Source organism: Anopheles moucheti, chromosome 3, assembly GCF_943734755.1.
Source record: "Anopheles moucheti chromosome 3, idAnoMoucSN_F20_07, whole genome shotgun sequence".
Lineage (NCBI taxonomy): Eukaryota > Metazoa > Arthropoda > Insecta > Diptera > Culicidae > Anopheles > Anopheles moucheti.
Window position 1 is genome coordinate 89,926,041 of NC_069141.1, and position 17,842 is coordinate 89,943,882.

At 48.8% G+C, this 17,842-nt stretch overlaps 4 protein-coding genes and 1 non-coding gene across 6 annotated transcripts in view; 2 read left to right on the top strand and 3 right to left on the bottom strand.

Annotated features, from left to right (window-relative positions):
• The window catches only part of LOC128303196 (protein PAT1 homolog 1-like), a 28,532-nt gene extending 24,477 nt beyond the window's left edge, over nt 1–4,055 (bottom strand). The window contains exons 1-2 of the mRNA XM_053040064.1: nt 3,104–4,055; nt 568–3,037 (exon numbers count right to left, since the gene is read on the bottom strand). Of these exons, the coding sequence (XP_052896024.1) occupies nt 568–3,037; nt 3,104–3,575 (2,942 nt within the window). The 5' untranslated portion in view covers nt 3,576–4,055. The remainder of the gene's footprint in view (nt 1–567; nt 3,038–3,103) is intronic.
• Nucleotides 4,056–5,338: 1,283 nt separating this feature from the next.
• Nucleotides 5,339–5,410, top strand: Trnae-uuc (transfer RNA glutamic acid (anticodon UUC)). Its single transcript has one exon. It is a non-coding gene; the product is annotated as a tRNA-Glu (tRNA).
• A 76-nt stretch (nt 5,411–5,486) lies between these two features.
• LOC128304575 (hairy/enhancer-of-split related with YRPW motif protein-like) lies at nt 5,487–9,528 on the bottom strand. The gene is made up of 3 exons (XM_053041776.1): nt 9,317–9,528; nt 8,595–8,809; nt 5,487–6,334 (listed from the first exon to the last, which is right to left on the bottom strand). Exons 1-3 carry the CDS (start codon nt 9,526–9,528, stop codon nt 5,523–5,525), a joined length of 1,239 nt encoding a protein of 412 aa, XP_052897736.1. The 3' UTR covers nt 5,487–5,522.
• A 2,704-nt stretch (nt 9,529–12,232) lies between these two features.
• LOC128303114 (leucine-rich repeat-containing protein 40-like) lies at nt 12,233–13,746 on the top strand. Its single transcript, XM_053039971.1, has 2 exons — nt 12,233–13,327; nt 13,732–13,746. Exons 1-2 carry the CDS (start codon nt 12,233–12,235, stop codon nt 13,744–13,746), a joined length of 1,110 nt encoding a protein of 369 aa, XP_052895931.1.
• Nucleotides 13,747–13,927: 181 nt separating this feature from the next.
• LOC128305622 (uncharacterized) overlaps nt 13,928–17,842 on the bottom strand; it is a 55,081-nt gene continuing 51,166 nt past the window's right edge. For both annotated transcript variants that reach the window (XM_053043166.1, XM_053043167.1), the window contains exons 4-8: nt 15,884–17,734; nt 14,940–15,786; nt 14,708–14,870; nt 14,427–14,631; nt 13,928–14,358 (exon numbers count right to left, since the gene is read on the bottom strand). In XM_053043166.1, the coding sequence (XP_052899126.1) occupies nt 14,135–14,358; nt 14,427–14,631; nt 14,708–14,870; nt 14,940–15,786; nt 15,884–17,734 (3,290 nt within the window). In that variant the 3' untranslated portion in view covers nt 13,928–14,134. The remainder of the gene's footprint in view (nt 14,359–14,426; nt 14,632–14,707; nt 14,871–14,939; nt 15,787–15,883; nt 17,735–17,842) is intronic.

Genomic DNA, 17,842 nt, shown 5'->3' on the forward strand with positions numbered 1-17,842 from the left:
CTTTGCCTTACTTTCACTTAACTGTCCACAAAGTGTACAACGACGTGACGAGCAGCATTATTTTCCACACTATTAACAATTTGTTTGCTCCTATTATTTCTTTTATGTTATTGCATTTCGCAACTGTCTGTCTCACGCGCACGAGAAAGTATTAATATGAGGTTGATACACTGATTAATCTTGGATACATTTTACATTAGAGCTTTCTACACAAATCGCATTGTAGTGTAAAGATAACCAAACCAGATAGAAGACTTTTTTCGGTTAGCACTGATAAATGGTTGGGGGAAAATGAGAAAAGGAAAATTAACATAAACCGAACATAGATTATTAGTAAATTATTAAAATAAAAAAAAACCCTATCTGCGATTTTCCTTTTTCGTGCGTCAGGCAGGAACGCAATCGTCATAGAATAGTGAGGAAAAAGACGCGAAAAGATTAAATATCCTATACACACACTTTCATCCCTTTTCACTGTGTTTAAAAAAGGTCTTTTCCCGCCACCATATTAGTACTTTTGTTTGCGCCCAATTCCGAAAGAGTAATAACCTTCAAACGAATGCTTACTTTTTGCTTGCATCCGCCGACGACGCTGGCCCTTCCGCTGTTGTGGCCAAAGACGATGGACCACCGGTACCGATATCGATGATCGATACGATAACTCGGAGCTTGTGCTCCAATTCCAGCTCCGGATGTCGCTGCAGGTGCGCGCGCAATTGTTTCACTTGGCCGCAGGACGAATCCAACTTGATCAGAACTTTCTGTGGTTTATTACCGCCGGTTCCTGCTGCGGCCGCCTCCAACACACGTGCGAGCTCCCGTAGCAAACTCATCCAACGTGTCCACACGAGCCGTGGGGTACCAGTTTCTCCACCATCACCACTGATGCTATCGTCCGCCTCGCCGTTGAAAGCAGCGGCTTGCTCCAGAGCGCCATCGCTCGTGGACAACTGTTCCATCTGGACGATAAGTGTGAGCATGGTTAGCAGCAGGAACTTACACCGTGGTACCAGCGGAAGCAGTTGATCTGTGTTGAGCAGTGTCTCAAACAGCGGGATCAGCTCACTCGGCTGAGCATACTTGACGTGCAGTTCGAACTCCGCAAACAGCGGATTAAGCTGATCCTCTGCATCTTCACGATCTCGCTTGGGCAGTGCGACCAATGTTGCCAATACCGTACACCAGATCGTCCATCGTGCCGAATGATCTCCGAAAGCTTTCTGAATGCGTGTCAACAGCTGTTTGCCTTTGCGCACGGACAGCAGCCGCAGAACACCTTCGGCATTAACGGCCGGAATTATGCGCTCGAGCAGGTTTTCTACTGTATCTTGCTCTACCTCGGACACGGGCGTTGCCGGTACGGTTGCCATCTGTGCACCGCTGTTCACATTATTCTGCTCATCGGTACCGCTTGTTAGCTTTTCTTGGGCTAACAGACGCTCCTTGGTGCGCTTTTCCTTCATCTGCTGCTTGGCCTCAATCGCCAACTGGTTGGACATGTCCTCGAGGCGTAGCACCAGTCGATAAAGGTTCTCCACATGCAGCAGTATCTGTCTTGAACGACGCTGATTATGAACCGAATCCGAACTACCGGGAGCATTATTCGCGCCAGATCCAGTATTGCTCGAGCCACCGGGACCGCCTCCTTCTGCGACGGAACGATCTACCACCACATCCTGATCGATGATCTTGCGCGGTGCAATTACGCTACCACATTGCAGCTTACCGAGCGAGTTCTCGAACTGAACCAGCTTGTAGCGGCGCGGCTGTATCTCCTTAATGCCATCCTTTGTCGAAGTGGAATTTTCCGAATTGCGACGTTCTCGGCCGTACCCGTTCCAGTGCTGCTGGTTCTGCTGCTGCTGGCTGAATGGATGATAGAACGTGTTGTCCTTGTGTGCTTTGCTTTCCCGCTCGGCACCACGCTCACGCTCCTTGCGGTCACGGATCACGCAGAAGTAATAGTCATTGTAGTAGGCCGTGTCCTTATTCAGCTGGGACAGTTGAATACCGAGCAACCAGTGTTTCGCCCGTTCGGTCATCATGTTTGCGTACTCATCGTATTCGAAATTGCGATTCTGCTTTCCATTGTGCAATCGATGGCCTCCACCTCCGCCGCCTTGATGTTGTTGCTGATGGTGGTGCTGTTGCTGATGCTGATGCTGATGATGATGATGATGTCCCTGACCTTGACCCTGCTGCTGATGCTGCTGGGCAAAGTGATGATGGCCCCCCGGAAATCCCGGATGGTGATGTCCACCGTGATGATGCGGATTCCCATGAGGATGTGGTGGTGGTCCATTCCAGTTCGGTGGAAACCCTGGATGGTGATGGGCCATAAACGGGTGCTTAAAGTTAGGGCCGTGCGGGGGCATTGGTGGCATCTGCCCAGGAACAACGGGCGGCGGTACACCCATCGGTAGAGGAGGTTGAGTTATCGTAGCGGGTGGTGGCTGTTGCCTGTAGTGGGGTAGCATTGGATGGTTTTGCTGGATCTCTTCCACCAGCCGCTGACTGAAGCTTGCATTATTGTTGTTGATTCCGCCATTTATGTTGTTGTTGTTGTTGATGTTGTTGGGAGGCATCATTGCACCCGGTCCTGCCCCTGATCCAGGCGGACCTTGGAAGTTCATTGGAAATGGAAATGGAGGTGCTCCGACACCGGGTTGACCACCGTTAGGAGGTGGCATATTGGTTGGCGGAAAAAGTGGACCCATCGGACCACCAGGTGCGGACGATTGTCCGCCCGGTGTTCCACCCATAACAGCAGGCGAAGGAAACCCGATCGGAATCGGTAACGGACGATGGATCATTGGCGTAGGGGGCATTGATGATCCTGGCGGAGGTTGCTGCATCGCTTGTGCCGGATTGGAAGGTGGTGGAAAGCCTGGAGGAGGACGGGGTAGTGGAGTCATACCGCGGCGCATCTGTTCCTGTTGCTGCTTGATCATGTTCTGCTCGATTTCCTCCAGCGAGCAGATGCGCATGCTTGGATTGGGCAAAGTCGGAAACCTTCCTATTGCTGCACTGAAGCGATCTGTGAAAAGCAGTTTTACCGGTTGTTAGGATGCTATTCGATTACGGATGTATTGCTTCAGCTTACCTGGTGCTGGCATTGAGTTCGCTGCACTAACGACCGATGGTGGCATCTGGGACGAAACTGAGGGCACGGTATGTCTCGGAGTTTCCGGCTTGCTTGGCATCGTCCACACGCTCGGGTCCAGCTGCAACCGAGCTTCCGGTTCCGTGTCGTTATCCAGCTCGAAGTTATCGATCCCGACCGAGGAGAAGTTGATGTCCAGGTCTGAGTCGGCACCAGAATCTCCGTCTCCACCTTCTCGCTGGTCCATTCGAACAAGATTCTCGTGCAAATCTTCCCAGTCGTCTTCCCGGGCCTGTCCAAATGTTTCGTCGTTGAGCGCATCGTACTCCTCCTCCGAATCCGATCCACGACCGCTTCCACCTCCACCAAGCACACGTCCACCGCCTGTTCTTCTACCACCGCCGCCGCCACCGCCTCCATCGTCGTCCTCACCGGGCAGTGATGCATCAAACCCAAAGAACGAATCAGACATCGTCGCACCCTTCTATCCAACGTGCCGGCCGGTCCTGTCTGCCCTGGCTAAAGATTCGCACAACCTTCAGCTGTCACCTGTCGCCCCCAAGCGGCCGACGGTTGCGACCTGCAGCTGACCTGAGCACCACTTCCTGCGGATACGGAACCGTGCGTACGGTTCGACGCCGATGACGGCCGGCAGTGTTAACACCGTGTCCACCCGGGGGCACTTCAACGACCGACACACCGACCGAATGATCCACTTTGACTCCAAGGTACACTAGATGACGACGGCGATAAACAGCGCGATGGACAAAAGAAAAGCACTTTTCTACACTCGAGCCTTTTTGCTCGTGGTAGTGGTGTTGGTGGTGGCACCGGGAAGGACGTACTGCAGCTTGCGCCACGGAGTATCGCCTCGATTGTCGGAAAGTCTGTTTATTTGCACTGGTGCTGGAATTCTTCGCACGAATGGTGAAATTGCTAAATACGATAAAAAGAGCACCGAAAAAAGGTAGCAAATCACACGACAGCAACCAATCCGACGTACACTCGCACACACACATACGCACACACTTCAGCACACGCATTTCTTTCGGGCGGGCTTTGACGTTTTGTCAAACGGTGAGCACTGGTTATAGCCTGCGCTTGAATACTCCATACACGCGGACGGTTAGCCGGGCGTTGATGGAGAAAATCAACCTGGAGTTCGTACCGGAAATACGGTGATAGCTCGATGCAAGAAACATATTGTATTGACGAGAAATACTTTAGTTCTTGGTTTTTGGTCATATTTTAGAACATAAGTGTTTAAAAACGATCTGAACCTCCAAAACGAAGTCCATTACGCGGAAATGGTTTCTAAAATTTATAAACTTTCTACTTATTTAAATAATTTTGGATATGGAACACGTGTCATCGTGCAGAAACATTTACAACATTTCAATCTTGCTTTCAAACGGTTTTTTCATAATCTTTTTTGGCTCGGTTGTAAATTTATCCGCTTTAAAATACGCATATAAAAATATGGAAAATGCTTTCCGCATTTTCCTGTGGGGTTTTCATCGTTTTGGTCCTTTTTTCTTTTGAGATGTATGATAGCGTGCACAAATCACATCTTCACAATTCTTTTGGTGTCAATATATACGAGTTGCATTGGTATTTGAACGATCTATCCTAATAATTGAAAATATTGCTTAAAATCTAATTGACTCGATTTGGTTTCACTTACAAAGCTAAACAAACGTATCCGTAACGTGTGTTGAGAGTTCTTGAACAAACGTCTACACCGTTTCAACCCTTTGGGATTCTACGGCCTAAACGAACGGTTTTAACCGGTTCGCGTTTCCCGCTAGTTCATAAATATGTTTTACTATGCATGTTTGCTTGCTACTATATATCTTCCTCTCTCATACGCTTCCATTTCCTAACAGTAAAGTTCTCACTCACTCATCACACTTGTGTCTATGTACAAAAAGAACGGTTCTTAAGGACACCTTTGCATGCTCTTTTGTGTCGTTAAAGCTTTGAAAAATATGCTTTTGCCATCGGAATCCTATCAGTGCGGACTACTTCTGTTCGATATGAATCTGTTTTTATACCTACTCCTGAGAATGTAAGTTGGTGGTATTTGCCTGCTGTGGAAAAAGATATCCTTTCGTATGAAATCTTGAGTCGCGTCGAAAATGGCAGTTATCTTTGGCAAAGTGACGTTCTCACTGCATCGCAAAAGCAACGGTGAGCGTGGAATTAGTATGTACTGGAATAGCCCTCTCGCAAGCCTCCCATATGGTCTAGTGGCTAGGATATCTGGCTTTCACCCAGAAGGCCCGGGTTCGATTCCCGGTATGGGAAAAGATCTTTTTTCGTCGCCGTGTTCCTCCACCTTTTTATGTTTCCAGCATGTGTCGAAGGGGGATGTGTGTGTGTGTGTGTTATATCACCTTTTGCTTCTTCCGTTTTCCGTTCAGCAGGCCATTTCTGCACCCCATGGACGGTACGGCTTTGCTGCCGTGTTGTACGACGAACTCGCGGACGCACTGTATCCGTGCGTTGAGGTGCTCACCGGGTACTGGGGATTACCGTACGCGGACAAACCACGGTTCGGATTGTGGTTGGAGAGATCCGTGTAGGTTGGTGCTCCGTTCGAGGAGCTGGCTCCGGACTGCTGTGGTTGCTGCTGGTCCGATTGTTGCTGCTGTTGACCGGCCGTTGCCGAATCATGCTGGCTGCTGTACAGCTCATGCAATGGCGCACTCGTGGCATAGATGGCAGCAGTAGCCGCCGAAGAGGCACCGGAGGAATGACCGGTCAACTGTTGCTGCTGGTGATGGTGCTGCTGTTGCTGCTGTTGCTGCTGCTGATGCAGATGTTCGTGCGGAGGAGGAATAGTGGCCACCTGTGGAATGTACGGTGCGGTTGCACTCTGAGGTGGGCCGTAGTTTTGATGCGGGTGAGGATAATAGCCACCGGTGCCATGGTGAGTGCTTGGATAAGCGACGGCTGCCGCCGCGGCTGCGGCAACTACGGGGTAGGCAGTGCCACTTCCATGGGACCATCCCGGACTGGTAGCTGCAGTGGCGTTGGTTTTCGACGAGAGTTCCCGTTGTGTAGCGAAGCACTGCAGGTGAGACATTAAACGTAACCGAAGCGGGTCCTGCACATCCATGCCTTCAATCGTCACTAGGTACCGGGCTACTTCCGCTACACATTCCCGGAAGCCAATGATATGGTAGTCCATGGCGAAGCGCTGCGGATCATAACTGGCATCATCCAGTCCTGTCAAGAAGAGAATGATAAAAAGGTTAATTAAAGTTTCCATCATGTTTGTCCGCAAATATGTATTTTTGATGCAGAAATTCTTTCAGCTCACCCCTCGCTGGGAAGAGTGCCCTCTGTCCTCCTTCGTCCCTCTAATCGGCAATGCATTAAAAAGTCAATATCATTCATTGTGCCTCCAACAACTTCCCTAGGTTGGCGTGTAAACTCACGGCAATGAACGCTCTCACGCTCAATTCCCTGTATACCCTTGGTGCGATTAAAAAAGGCTCGCGCTAAGGATCCTTTCCGACACACGGAAGGGAACAACAGAACCACGACCACGGTGTTCCGGACCGATGCGCTTGTACGCGCGGTGATGTGTGTGGGAACGCGATCTTTTTTGGTTCACCCCCACCCATTCTTTCCTCGCCCGTGACCCCTTACATATGGAATCATCATCATCATCGGACGTAATCATCCTGCGGCACTTAACACTCAACTTATTCCCTTCACCCTCTTTCTTCCTTCCCCTTTCGATCCCTTCCACCGGTTCCTGGTTGACTTCCTCTTTCGGGTGCGTACTACGGCAAGGGGGATTAAATCATCTCTGCGCGACCGTAATAGCACCAGCGCTTAGACCCTCGCTCTGTGTATTTCGCTACAGAACCCTTTCGTTTTCGTTCCGTCCGGATCATATTTAAGAGCTGAGCGCGCACAACAAGAGCTAAAAAACAAAACCAAAACAACGGTGTTGCCGCCTTCTTCTTCCCCACACACACACACACTCGCTTAAAAGGAGGGTTTTTGATATTGTATGGGTGAATTGCGTGAGAGTTCCCCGCGATGTACCCTCGATGCAGAACTTTCCATGCGAAGGGGTATGGTTTTTTTTAATGCGCCTGGTAATGGCGTGGGAAAGTTCTGGTCGGGTGTTTTTTCGATGGCAAACACTGTGTGCGTGTGTGGTTGTATTTGAGTGTGTTAGGGATGTGAAGTCTGCATTGTCTCCGCTACCACAGCTCGATCACTATGGAGATGCATTAATCTAGTTACTTTTTCCCTAATGCACATAGGCTCATGCAATCATACGAGAAGCGGATCCAGTCTCTCTAGAGCACTCTCTCTAGACGTGGTGTTGACCGATAAATTGATATTTATCGTGTGATTGCAACCTGTTAACAGGAGGTCCGCTTTTTCGGGTGTGAAGCATTTTTGTTTTGTTTCTACTGAACATAGCGCCGAGTGTTCCGTGAGCGTCACGGAACGAAACGGGAAAGGCTAAAATGGGGTTTAGTGAACAGAAAACTAAGACAGAGATAGACGAAAGTGCACATGTGATGCTCGAGAATTGGATGCTGTAGTCTCGACCTAGATGTAGGTCAAAGTACCAGAGATGGATAGCTCAGAGCACCCTAGATTAAAACTGCTCAAAGGAATACATGGAGCCTTCTATCAGCCCTTCTTCGGCTATTGCAAAAATTGCTCAACTGCTGAGAACAACTTGACTTCACAGTTCGGTGCGCCTCGAACATCACACACCGGTGAGTTCCAACGTCCAGCAGTTACGTTGTTTTCCTGATCATTTTCCACTTCAGCGCACAAGGGTCGTACGCTTCAGATCTCCAAAGTAAAACACACACGCGTACACATGCACCGATCTTTGTGAAACCGTGGGAAAAGCTGGAAAGCACGGATCTTCGTTCTAAGGACATCGGCGACAAAAAAAAGGAATTTGCCTCAGCCCAGTAGAAGAAACAGGGGCGAAAAGCAAGAAGATAGAATGTGAGAATAAAGGTAGACACGGTAAACGGAACAGGACACCGCCACCGACGATGACGACAACCGGATGTCGATGTCGGAAGGAAGGAATAGGAACGCACCTAAAGATCCTTCCCCGGTGGGTCGGCAACCGGGAACCCAAGTGACTACGGTTAATTAGATACCCAAATAGGCACGTCCCTTCTACGTTGTGCACATACGGGTATGTGAGATGCTTCGAGACCTTCCCTCACTCTAAAGGGTACCGTTCGGAGAACGGGGCGCGAGTTCCCATAACATGGAAAATTCTTCTCGCACCAGATGACACACGAACACAGAACAGCGAAAGATGTCGAAACGATAGTTGATACTCTTGTTGCCCTCTGCTTGGGACAGGAAGTCATCTTTAACACTATCGCGTGAGTGGCAGATCTCCAGTTTGTGTCGCATTCGCCGTGATCGGTCGTACAGGACAATGGCAAACGTAAACAAAACAGAGTGGCAAGAGTTCGGAGCTTACCTCGTGCATGCAGCGCTTTTAGGTGGTCCACGGTGAGTTGCAGAATTTCAGCCTTTTCCAGTTTGGCCGATCCTTGCTTTTCGTAGGCGCTCGGTACGAGGCGTTTCAGCTCGGTTAGAGACGAGTTGATGCGGTCTCGGCGCTTCTTCTCGATCACTCCGCGCCTCCGTTTGCGGCTCAACAGTTGACAGCTATCGGATTCTCCTGGTGATGTACTGTGATGTCGTCACGCAGTCAGTCGATTTGTGTGGGAAAGTGAAAGTAGATGGAAAGAACAACAAAAAAGTACGTAATGAGTAACTTTACACCTTCAATATTTTACTCGTATTAGGGCGTACAGTGAACCGGGCTCCGGTATTGCGTTCCGAAACGAAGGGGCGTACGTGTCCTTGCCACCGTGTGGGAACGATCTTTCGCGCAAAGTAGTTCTCACGGTTGGTTGGTGTACGTTGCCCTAGCGTTAGTTTAGGGGAGGTAAAATAGCGTGTTGCAGACTTTACAAGTGAGATTAAATCATCATCGCGGATGGAATGCGGGAAACTCCAACATATTTACTATGAGATTGTTTTGAAGAATAGCTATTGATCACCGACGGAATAACATTAACACATTCAGTTAGTCTCACTGTAGAGCACACAATAAAACTTCACTCTTGAAGTACACAATTACGCAAATACACACCCGGCACACGATGTCTCTAAACAACCGTAACTAATACTCACTGCTCCTTGGAAGATTCTTCCGAGTACAGATCCTCACAGTCGCTCTCAGAGAGCGTTCGTTTGTGGCCTTTGGAGGATGGCGGTGTCCACGTGTTGTGACCGGTGTGCGTCGGCGTGGAGGTCGCACTTGGCGTCGTCGCAGTGGAGTAACCCCAGTGCAGGGGAGTACTGTGATGATGGTGTGGATGATGATGTGGAAGGTGATGATCCATTTTGCACGTTTATTATTGTTTCCTTTCTGGCACTTAATTAAAACTCTTTTTGCATCACACACTGCAGGACACTTTTGTTTCTTTTAACTTGCATTAAGATTGTAGATAGCTTAAGAATCCTTAGTATGTTTTTTTTTAGAATATTCAAACACTTGTGAGTAACACTTTTACACCTTCACTTGTTGCAGAAATTAGGACGAAGTTGGTCAAGTAAAGTGGTGGGCGGCACTTGTAGAAATTTGTAACAATAGCCGTACGGTGTGCAAAACACTTGGCACGACGCGCTGTGTGTGGGTCCGATGTTCGGGGCCCAGTCGCGCGCGACACTGTCTCTTCCGGGGCAACGACGACTTACACGTGACTTGTCATGTGCGTAAGCGGCGTCCGACTGATTTAATGAGCGTACGCCGAGCGCATGCAATGCATGATGCCGCACCCGATCCCGTTCTCGTGTCCCTGCTCTCGTTCCCTTCCGCCCATTTCCTGGCAGTCCCGTCCCTTGCTGTAACGTGGTAGGTTGTGTAGAGAGCCGACCGGGACGAACGACGTACGCGCACGAACGCCACGCGACGCCCGTTTCTATTTCCCGATGGAAAGCTGATGGGCTGCGGTGCTACGGGTTGAAGGATTGAGTAGGGAGAAGAGAGAAAGAGAAAGAGAGAGAGAGAGAGGAAGTTTATGTTGCATTTATGTTGCGCTCGGAAGTGGCTAACGAAGCGGAGAATACGATCTTGGCTGCAGGCGTTCATTCCAATGTTGATGGTGGGGGTATCCGGTGGTATAGAGCAAGGTTCATTCCGGGATCTCCCACCACACCCGGGCAAATGGATGAACACGTTCGTCTATTTATGTTTCTATGCAGCATAAATCCATAGGATAGACTGAAACCCCCGTCGTGCCGCGGGAGAGAGACAGTGACATTGGAAGCATAGTGCGGGAAAGATGACACGCGAGTGAAACGTGTGCGACACGGAGGATGGGCGATGGGCGAAGCGATGAGGCTGGCCACGTGAACCGGCGTGTGGCCCCAAACGGTTGTGTGCCACGCGTTTCCGTTCCCGGTACCCGGTACCGGTGCCATTGGCTCCCGGTTTTTTTTTGTTTTGGGCCAGTGTGATCTGCATGGTCACTTGTTGCCTGACAGTGGTGCCGGTGCCGTAGACACTTGACCTTGACGTCTCAAATGAGTGTGTTTGGGGGGTGGTGGGGAAGGGTGGTTTCGCAACGTTCAACCCAAAATAATCTACCCAGCTGATCGATACACTCAAGTAGAATGGCCTGGCCGTATCGCTCATAATATCACAGTAAGGATGTTATGCTTGCATTGAAGTTACTGCATCAACTTTGCAATAAGAACATGGATACGACCATGGATCCTTTCTAGCTCACTAACTCAATTAACCACTAACTGGAACAATTACAATGAGTAATGTTCATGAAAAAATTTACATGAATGTAGTAGTATAATAGATTTTAATCGTACTTCTAAATTCTTCTAAAATTCTAAGAACTTAAAGCACTTTCAACCTCATTTGCCACAGTAAAAAGATTCTTTTGGGTGTTTCTTTGATTTGCTCCAAGTCCCCGCTTAGCATTTCCATTGTTTGTGCTTAGTAGTCCCCGGCAAAGAACAATAATATAAACCTAAAAGTCCTTTTTTCATCGTCCTTTTCACAGTGCAATCTCCTCCGCAGTTTGCTTTGCGTATTGTCCTTCGGACGTGCTGCAGGTGCGATAAAAATCGAGGACCAAAGAATCGTGGGAACGCACTGCCGATCCGTCGGCCAGCGGATTCGTCACTTGTGGCAGCGGTTCGTCCGTTTCCCTTTATCCATATTCCCTTGTCGCAAAATCCTACATCGTTCCAGGCAACACCCTAGTTCTATTCCGACAGCGCGTCTCATTCTGTTTTGGTGCGTAAGGGATGCATACATTGAGGTTGTTTCATTTCGGTCTTCAGTGGCCCATCCCTGATCACACTTTAGGGGTTGCATGTTGGTACGCGTGCCGGTCTCGTGTGTGAACCGAGCCTCTATTTGATTTCCCACGATTTTCAGTCACTGGTAGCCTGTTCCCGTCGTCATGAGTCGTGTGCTTGTTGAGAGGGTCGTTCAGGACGACGACAGCTCCGCCTTTCGATGTGCCTTTGCTTGGTGTTCGGTGTCGCGTGTGCAGTACTCGTCTCATCCTTGGAGGTTTCACTGCCTGTGCACTTTCATATTCCGTATGCTGCTTCGAAGCAAAGACGTAGACACAATTACTGCTCTTGCGAAGCTCTGTTCAGATCTATAGTTGGTGGAGGTTTTGCCGTCGGGATCCAGCAAAATTGTTCTACAAAAAAAAAAAAACAGTGATTAATTTGCTGCAATACACTACAAAAGAAAGACAAAAATAGGTTTATATTACTGGAAATAAAGAATTAGGAATTGACAGAACACTCCACTTGGCACATTACGATCGGTGTGTTCATTGTACAAAAAAATGAACATTCCACAACCCGCAATGTGTCATCAACATTATAACGCAAACGAGATTTTAAGTGAGCGTTTTTTTTTAACCGATGACATTGTGGGGATGTTGGGGATATGATAAGGATGGAGGTGTTAATTTGTGTTGGTAATTGATAATCATCAGCGAATAAAAGGAAGTTGGTAGCCGTGCACTGTGCATTTTGCGTACATAGTTTTCCGATGTGCACGACAACATGGGAAATGTGTTGAAGCTGCTAGTGTTTGCGACTCTGTTTGTGAGCCGCGGTAACTGTGGGTCGATAGACCATCTCGACACAACAACTGTCCTGTTAAGCGTGTCCGGAACCATGGATCAAAGGTTCTTTGCGCAGGTGATGGATAATAAATCGAACCTGCACGTATGGCATAGCGACTCCCGAAAGCTGATACTGGCCTCGGATAATCCACTGAGAACGCTGTCTATCCTGGAAGCGCCCCGATTACGGAAGCTTGTGCTACACCCAAACACGCAACTACAGCAGCTCATTCTGCGGTACTGCCCGTTAAACAGGTTGATAAAATCGCTGTACAACTTGAAAGCGCTGAGCATTTTAAAATTTGTAATCTGCCGGTTCAACGACACGTTCAATCTGGCGGAGTTGCTACCATTTCAAAATCTTACAACCTTTAGCTTGGAATCTAATCAGTTGAAAGAAGTTGCGCTACAGCTCGGTGAATCTAGCCCAGAAACGGAACCAACGTCCGCACTAAGAATGCTCGATTTGAGTTCCAACCTAATCGAACACTTCAATCTGAATGTGTTACGAGCATTTCCCGCGCTAAACGACCTGCGTCTGCCAAGAAACAAATTAGTCACGTTGGGAGGTACAGTCTTTCTTCAGGCATTGACATTACTTGATGTAAAACTAAATCTTCTCATCGGATTGGATCTATCGGGATGCAACTGTAGTTCGCTTCTGTACGTGTACGCATCGAACAACAAACTGAGCACTTTTCCACTGTTTGGTGACAACATTACCGGCATACAAGTGCTCAACTTGAACGATAACCTGCTGTCCACGTTCAATGTGATCGAGTTGACAAAACAGCCAAACTTAACAACGCTAATGATGTCCGCGAATGCGCTCAAAAGCTTCAACGTTGACGACGGGAACAGTACCGCGATGGAGTTACCATCTTTATCATTGTTGGAATTGTTAAACAATCAAGTCGAATCACTCGATCTACGTGGGTGGCAGCTACCGTCACTAGTAACGCTGCGCGTTTTGAATAACCCGCTGGTAACGATACCGGATGATTTGCTGGAGCGGTTCCCGCAACTAACCAAGGTAGATTGCTATTGCCCAAATGTTGACTGTGAGTGGATACAACGCAACGTGCAACATATTCGGAACCGCATGTTTAGGATGAGTGTGGCAGGGCAAGGGCCGATGCAAATCGACAACGGTTATCGTTGCGTCACCATACCATACGTCGGATGCGTTAGGTGTCCCTTTAAAGGAAAGGAAAGCGAACTGACAAAGCCCGTGCTTTAGATTATAGATGCAACTATTGAACAATTCATGTAACGTATTGCATGTTCATAACATGATGCTGTAGTTTCCTGTCTCGCACGTCATCCGAAAATACCCGCTAGAACTGTTTAGGCATTTCTCAATAACTACCCGTTTCGAAGTTAATCGAAGTTATTTTTTTCTCATTCAATAATTTTTCATTATTGTGTTGCATCAAGGGTTACTTCCGATAGAACCGGAACTGTATGCTTTTGCTAAGCGTAAAACGAGCCGAGTGTTTGAGTAGTGGAATCTTTCACTGGAACTACTGAAAGATTCACTCTCTCTGGATGTTAACACACTGGCGAACGATTAAATTCAGTAACATTTTATTTCACATTAAATTCAATAACGATTAGATAGAACAAAATGTGGCATGCAACAGATACATCTACAATGTACAGAGTACACTAATGATATTCTTTATGGATCTACGATATAACTAATCCATCTGCTATTGCTTGTGGAACCGTGTTGGCCGGTATTAAACATGCGCAATAGCAACAATTCTATACAGCCTACATTGCATATACAAAATTCAATACACAAATGCGCTCTACCCTAGGTACGGCAGCGAGGGGATCACTTTTTGCCGTGCTGGTGATAGTGGTGCTGCAACTGTTGCTGATGATGAAGATGCTGATGGGCTTTAGTGGCAGTGTCGATGTACTTGGATGTGTACGTTAGTAGCAGGTGGCGTTGCTTGATATGCTTCGCCCGTATGTGTGCCGATGGGAACTCCTTTGTGTAATTGCTCGGAAACCAACCGACCGCACCGTCGCGGATGCGTTCGCCTTCGTACCAGCCTAAAATAATGAGCAAGTTAGACAAATGAACAATCAAGTTTTCATCACCGACCTTCGATTCCACTTACCATCAGCCATCTTTCGATGCACGTTCACCTTGTCCTTAATGTCGAGATCGAGTTCGTCCGGTTGCAGAGCTTGGTAGGGATGCACTGCTATCACCTGCGGACAATCCCACTGTTCGTAAATCTTTTCGTCCGGATTTTCCGATGCCGGCGGTTTCGTCACCATTAGCCACCGTTCACGTTCTGTTTCGGACGGGCAGCTAAGAAACTGAAATGATCGCCATGACACGAGAAAGATTAGTTTTTGATTGATAGTAATTCGCTTAGGGTGTGTTTACGCTTACCATTTCTATCGTCTTGCCCTCGTGGTTCTCCAACAGTGTCATAATGATGAGATTTTTACCGATCGTTTGCATCTCCTTCGCAGGCAAACCGGGCACTATGTCACCCGAGCTGACGGTCAATAATGCCCGTTGACAGTAATCTATCACAAGATAGCTTTCATCGCTGTAACGGAAAAAAAAGGAAAAGTGGGATATGAGCAAACGCACGTTCTGAGAAAAATAAACTCCATACCTTTTCTTTTTAGTCAACACCAGCAAATCGGTAAAGAGGAACGCGTACACATTGCTCTTGGACATTTTCTTGCCAAAGGTGAGCTTCGCATCGTCACCGCGCCACAGCAGATGTACGAGTTCTCCCCGTTTCTCTAGCTTCCGGTGCATTGTGGCAGCTCCAATGCCGCACGGCACAATTGCCAACGGGCGTACATTGGTCGGGAACTCAATCTGACGCGATAGCAGCTCCATCTCGTACAGTTGTTCGCTCCGGTGTGCCGCATCGTTGCACTGCGTCAGGATACGGTTAATCAGCTCGAACGTGCTTTCCCAGCTGCTAAACTCGTCGTCATCCTCCGGATGGCAACGCTGCAGAACCGCATCAAGCAACAATCGCATACGTGTAATTCGCTGCATCGGTAACATCAGAAAGGAGGACAAACTTAGGCTACAGCACACTGGGTCTGCTTCGAGCGCGGTAAGTGTTCGAGCAAATTCGGGCTTGTTCGCTCTCAGCGTCTTCAGCGTTCGGTCGATCTTTGCCTGGTGCTCGCAGTACGTCACGTACACGTGGAAGTGTTTCTCGGCATGCTTGTAGATGCTGTGGCTCAGTCCAAGCAGCATTATGTTATCCTGCCAGCAGTTCTCCAGATCGCACAGCAACCGATCCGAACACTCCTGTACTGGAATGATGGAGGAGAATAGTGTTTTCCGTTCCGAGGAGCTCAGTATGCGAGTGTCCCGGAAGGCCGGATGATTGACAAAGTGCGTTCGAAGCAGATTGAGTGATTTCAGATAGGATGCTTCGGAGGTTAATATCTCGAACTTGGCCTCCTGCAGGCGTTTCTTCGTTGGTGTTAAGGTAGCTGAGAACGAGTAAGGAGATACGATTGGTACCAAAATTGGAACAATTTCAACAATCTACAGTATAAAAGATGGGTTTCGTTCTTACGTCCTACTTACCTAGTATTTCTGAGTTTCGAACCTCCGGAATCTCGCACCAAAGGGTGCGCAGCTTACCGATGTGAGGCTCGATCAGTTCCAGTGCGGTAGGGCGCGATGGTTTGCGTAGATGCATGGAAGACTCGTCGTTACGATCGTCTCCTTCTGTGGAAGAACTACCCGAGCTTGTCGAACCGCCTTCGTCACCTTCCGCTGCCGTACGCCGACGGTTTCGCTCCGCTATCTTCTCGTACCCATCATCGTACAGCTCTGCCTCCGTGCTGCCATTAATCTCCGCATCGATATCACGTGTGATCGATTCCAACTTGGCAGCGTTATAGATCTGGTACAGTGGTTCATTGACAAACATGCTGTGGGAGTGATCGTCACCCGGCCCTCCTTCTCCACCAGTTGAAACACCCGAGCTTTCGCTCGAACTGGCCACAGAGGCTCCACTGGTTTGGTAGATGTCAGCATACCATGACGAAGTTGTATGGCCATTGTTTGTCAGTGTGCGATCTGCAGCCCCACCATCTCCATTTTTGGGCGGTATCGAGCTTCGAGGACTGATACTACTCGCTTTGCCACCACTCAGCGACTGATCGCTACCGGTACTGAATGAGTGTGGCTGTTTGAAGACTCCACACTCTGCGTACCATGAGGTAGCACCCAGCTTCTTACTTGATGACTTGTTCGTCGTCAATAGCGGAGATAGCGAGGACGTTATGTTCGTCCTTTTTCCTGCTTCGGCCGGTGGCGGAGGCGGTGGAATTGATGGTCGATGGTGGCTCGTGGTACCGATGGCAGAGGCTATCGATTTTCGCCGATTGTCTTCCAACGGTTTCGATGGACCCATCTCCAATTGAGAGACGCTGGTAGGTGGATTAAGACATCCCTCGGAACCGTTGAATATTCCCGAATCAACGTCTGCAGACGTCACGTAGAATGTGCTCCGCGATCCATTAAACGAGCTGCCGATATTGAGGCTCGTCGAGTCAGACACGAGACTCTTGCGGAACTTCGAGCGCAACGATTTGGTACTCTTGGACTTTTTGCGTGCCACAGAATCCGCCAGCGCACTCTGGTGTGGTCCCGGCATATTACTGCTCACGTTGCTGGACTCACTCGTGCTGCGTACACCGGTGGATGAATGCGCGTGCGATTGCTCCGGGAAGGGACTAGACATGGCCGCAAGCGGCGGGTTAGATGCGGAGACTGCAGATGAAGATTGTGAAGAAGCTAGCAGCAAGGATGAACCAGGCGGCGCCGGATGCGTGCCCGCGAACGGAGCATTCTCGTAATCCTCTGGCGGTGGTTTCGGCACACCACCACCACCGCCGACTAAAGGGAGCGGGAGCTTGAACGTTTTGGAGGAGGATTTGGTGCCTTTGCCTGGGAGCTTCGAGGACAGGACGGTGGCCGTAGCATTCTCGTACGTCGCGCCGGTACCGCCTTTAGATGGTTTTTTCTTCGACAGCTTGTGGAAGCTTTTCGCTATCTCTGAGAGTGTGCCGAGATTCTTGATCTTCTGTACCAGGACGTACACTTGGCTATTGGAGGGTGGTGGATCGGGCAGCTTTGCATTCCGTATATCTACCCCACTGTCTGTCCGGGCGCGGTTGCGCTCGTCGTCATCGTCTTCGTAGTCTTCCTCCGTGTCATCACTGTCAAACGAATCAAACTCGTCATCATTGGGCAGAAGTAAGGCTGCGGTTGAAGCACCGGCCCTGTGTTGATGGAAGTTACTTCCCGCAGCGCCCGGCAACACCGATCCGTCCGCTGGTGGTGACGTGCTATAGTTTGAAGCGTGATGTTGACGATCTTCATTCGAGCCAACCGAGTATAACGATTCGTAGTGATGATCGGAATCATCTGGAAGAGAGAAAAGAAAATAACAGATTAAGCACTGATCAGCACGCGTGATTATCAGTGTATTAACCGATCGTACATGACTCATCCATAGTGAATCTGGCTTCATGA

What these genes read in the sequence shown, in the direction of transcription:
- LOC128304575 (XM_053041776.1), bottom strand. Translation starts at nt 9,528, where the DNA reads ATGGATCATCACCTTCCACATCATCATCCACACCATCATCACAGTACT. An exon ending in GAAGAATCTTCCAAGGAGCA is followed by an intron (nt 8,810 to 9,316) that starts GTGAGTATTAGT and finishes ACGACATCACAG; the next exon opens with TACATCACCAGGAGAATCCG. An exon ending in AAAAGCGCTGCATGCACGAG is followed by an intron (nt 6,335 to 8,594) that starts GTAAGCTCCGAA and finishes TCTTCTTGACAG; the next exon opens with GACTGGATGATGCCAGTTAT.
- LOC128303114 (XM_053039971.1), top strand. Translation starts at nt 12,233, where the DNA reads ATGGGAAATGTGTTGAAGCTGCTAGTGTTTGCGACTCTGTTTGTGAGC.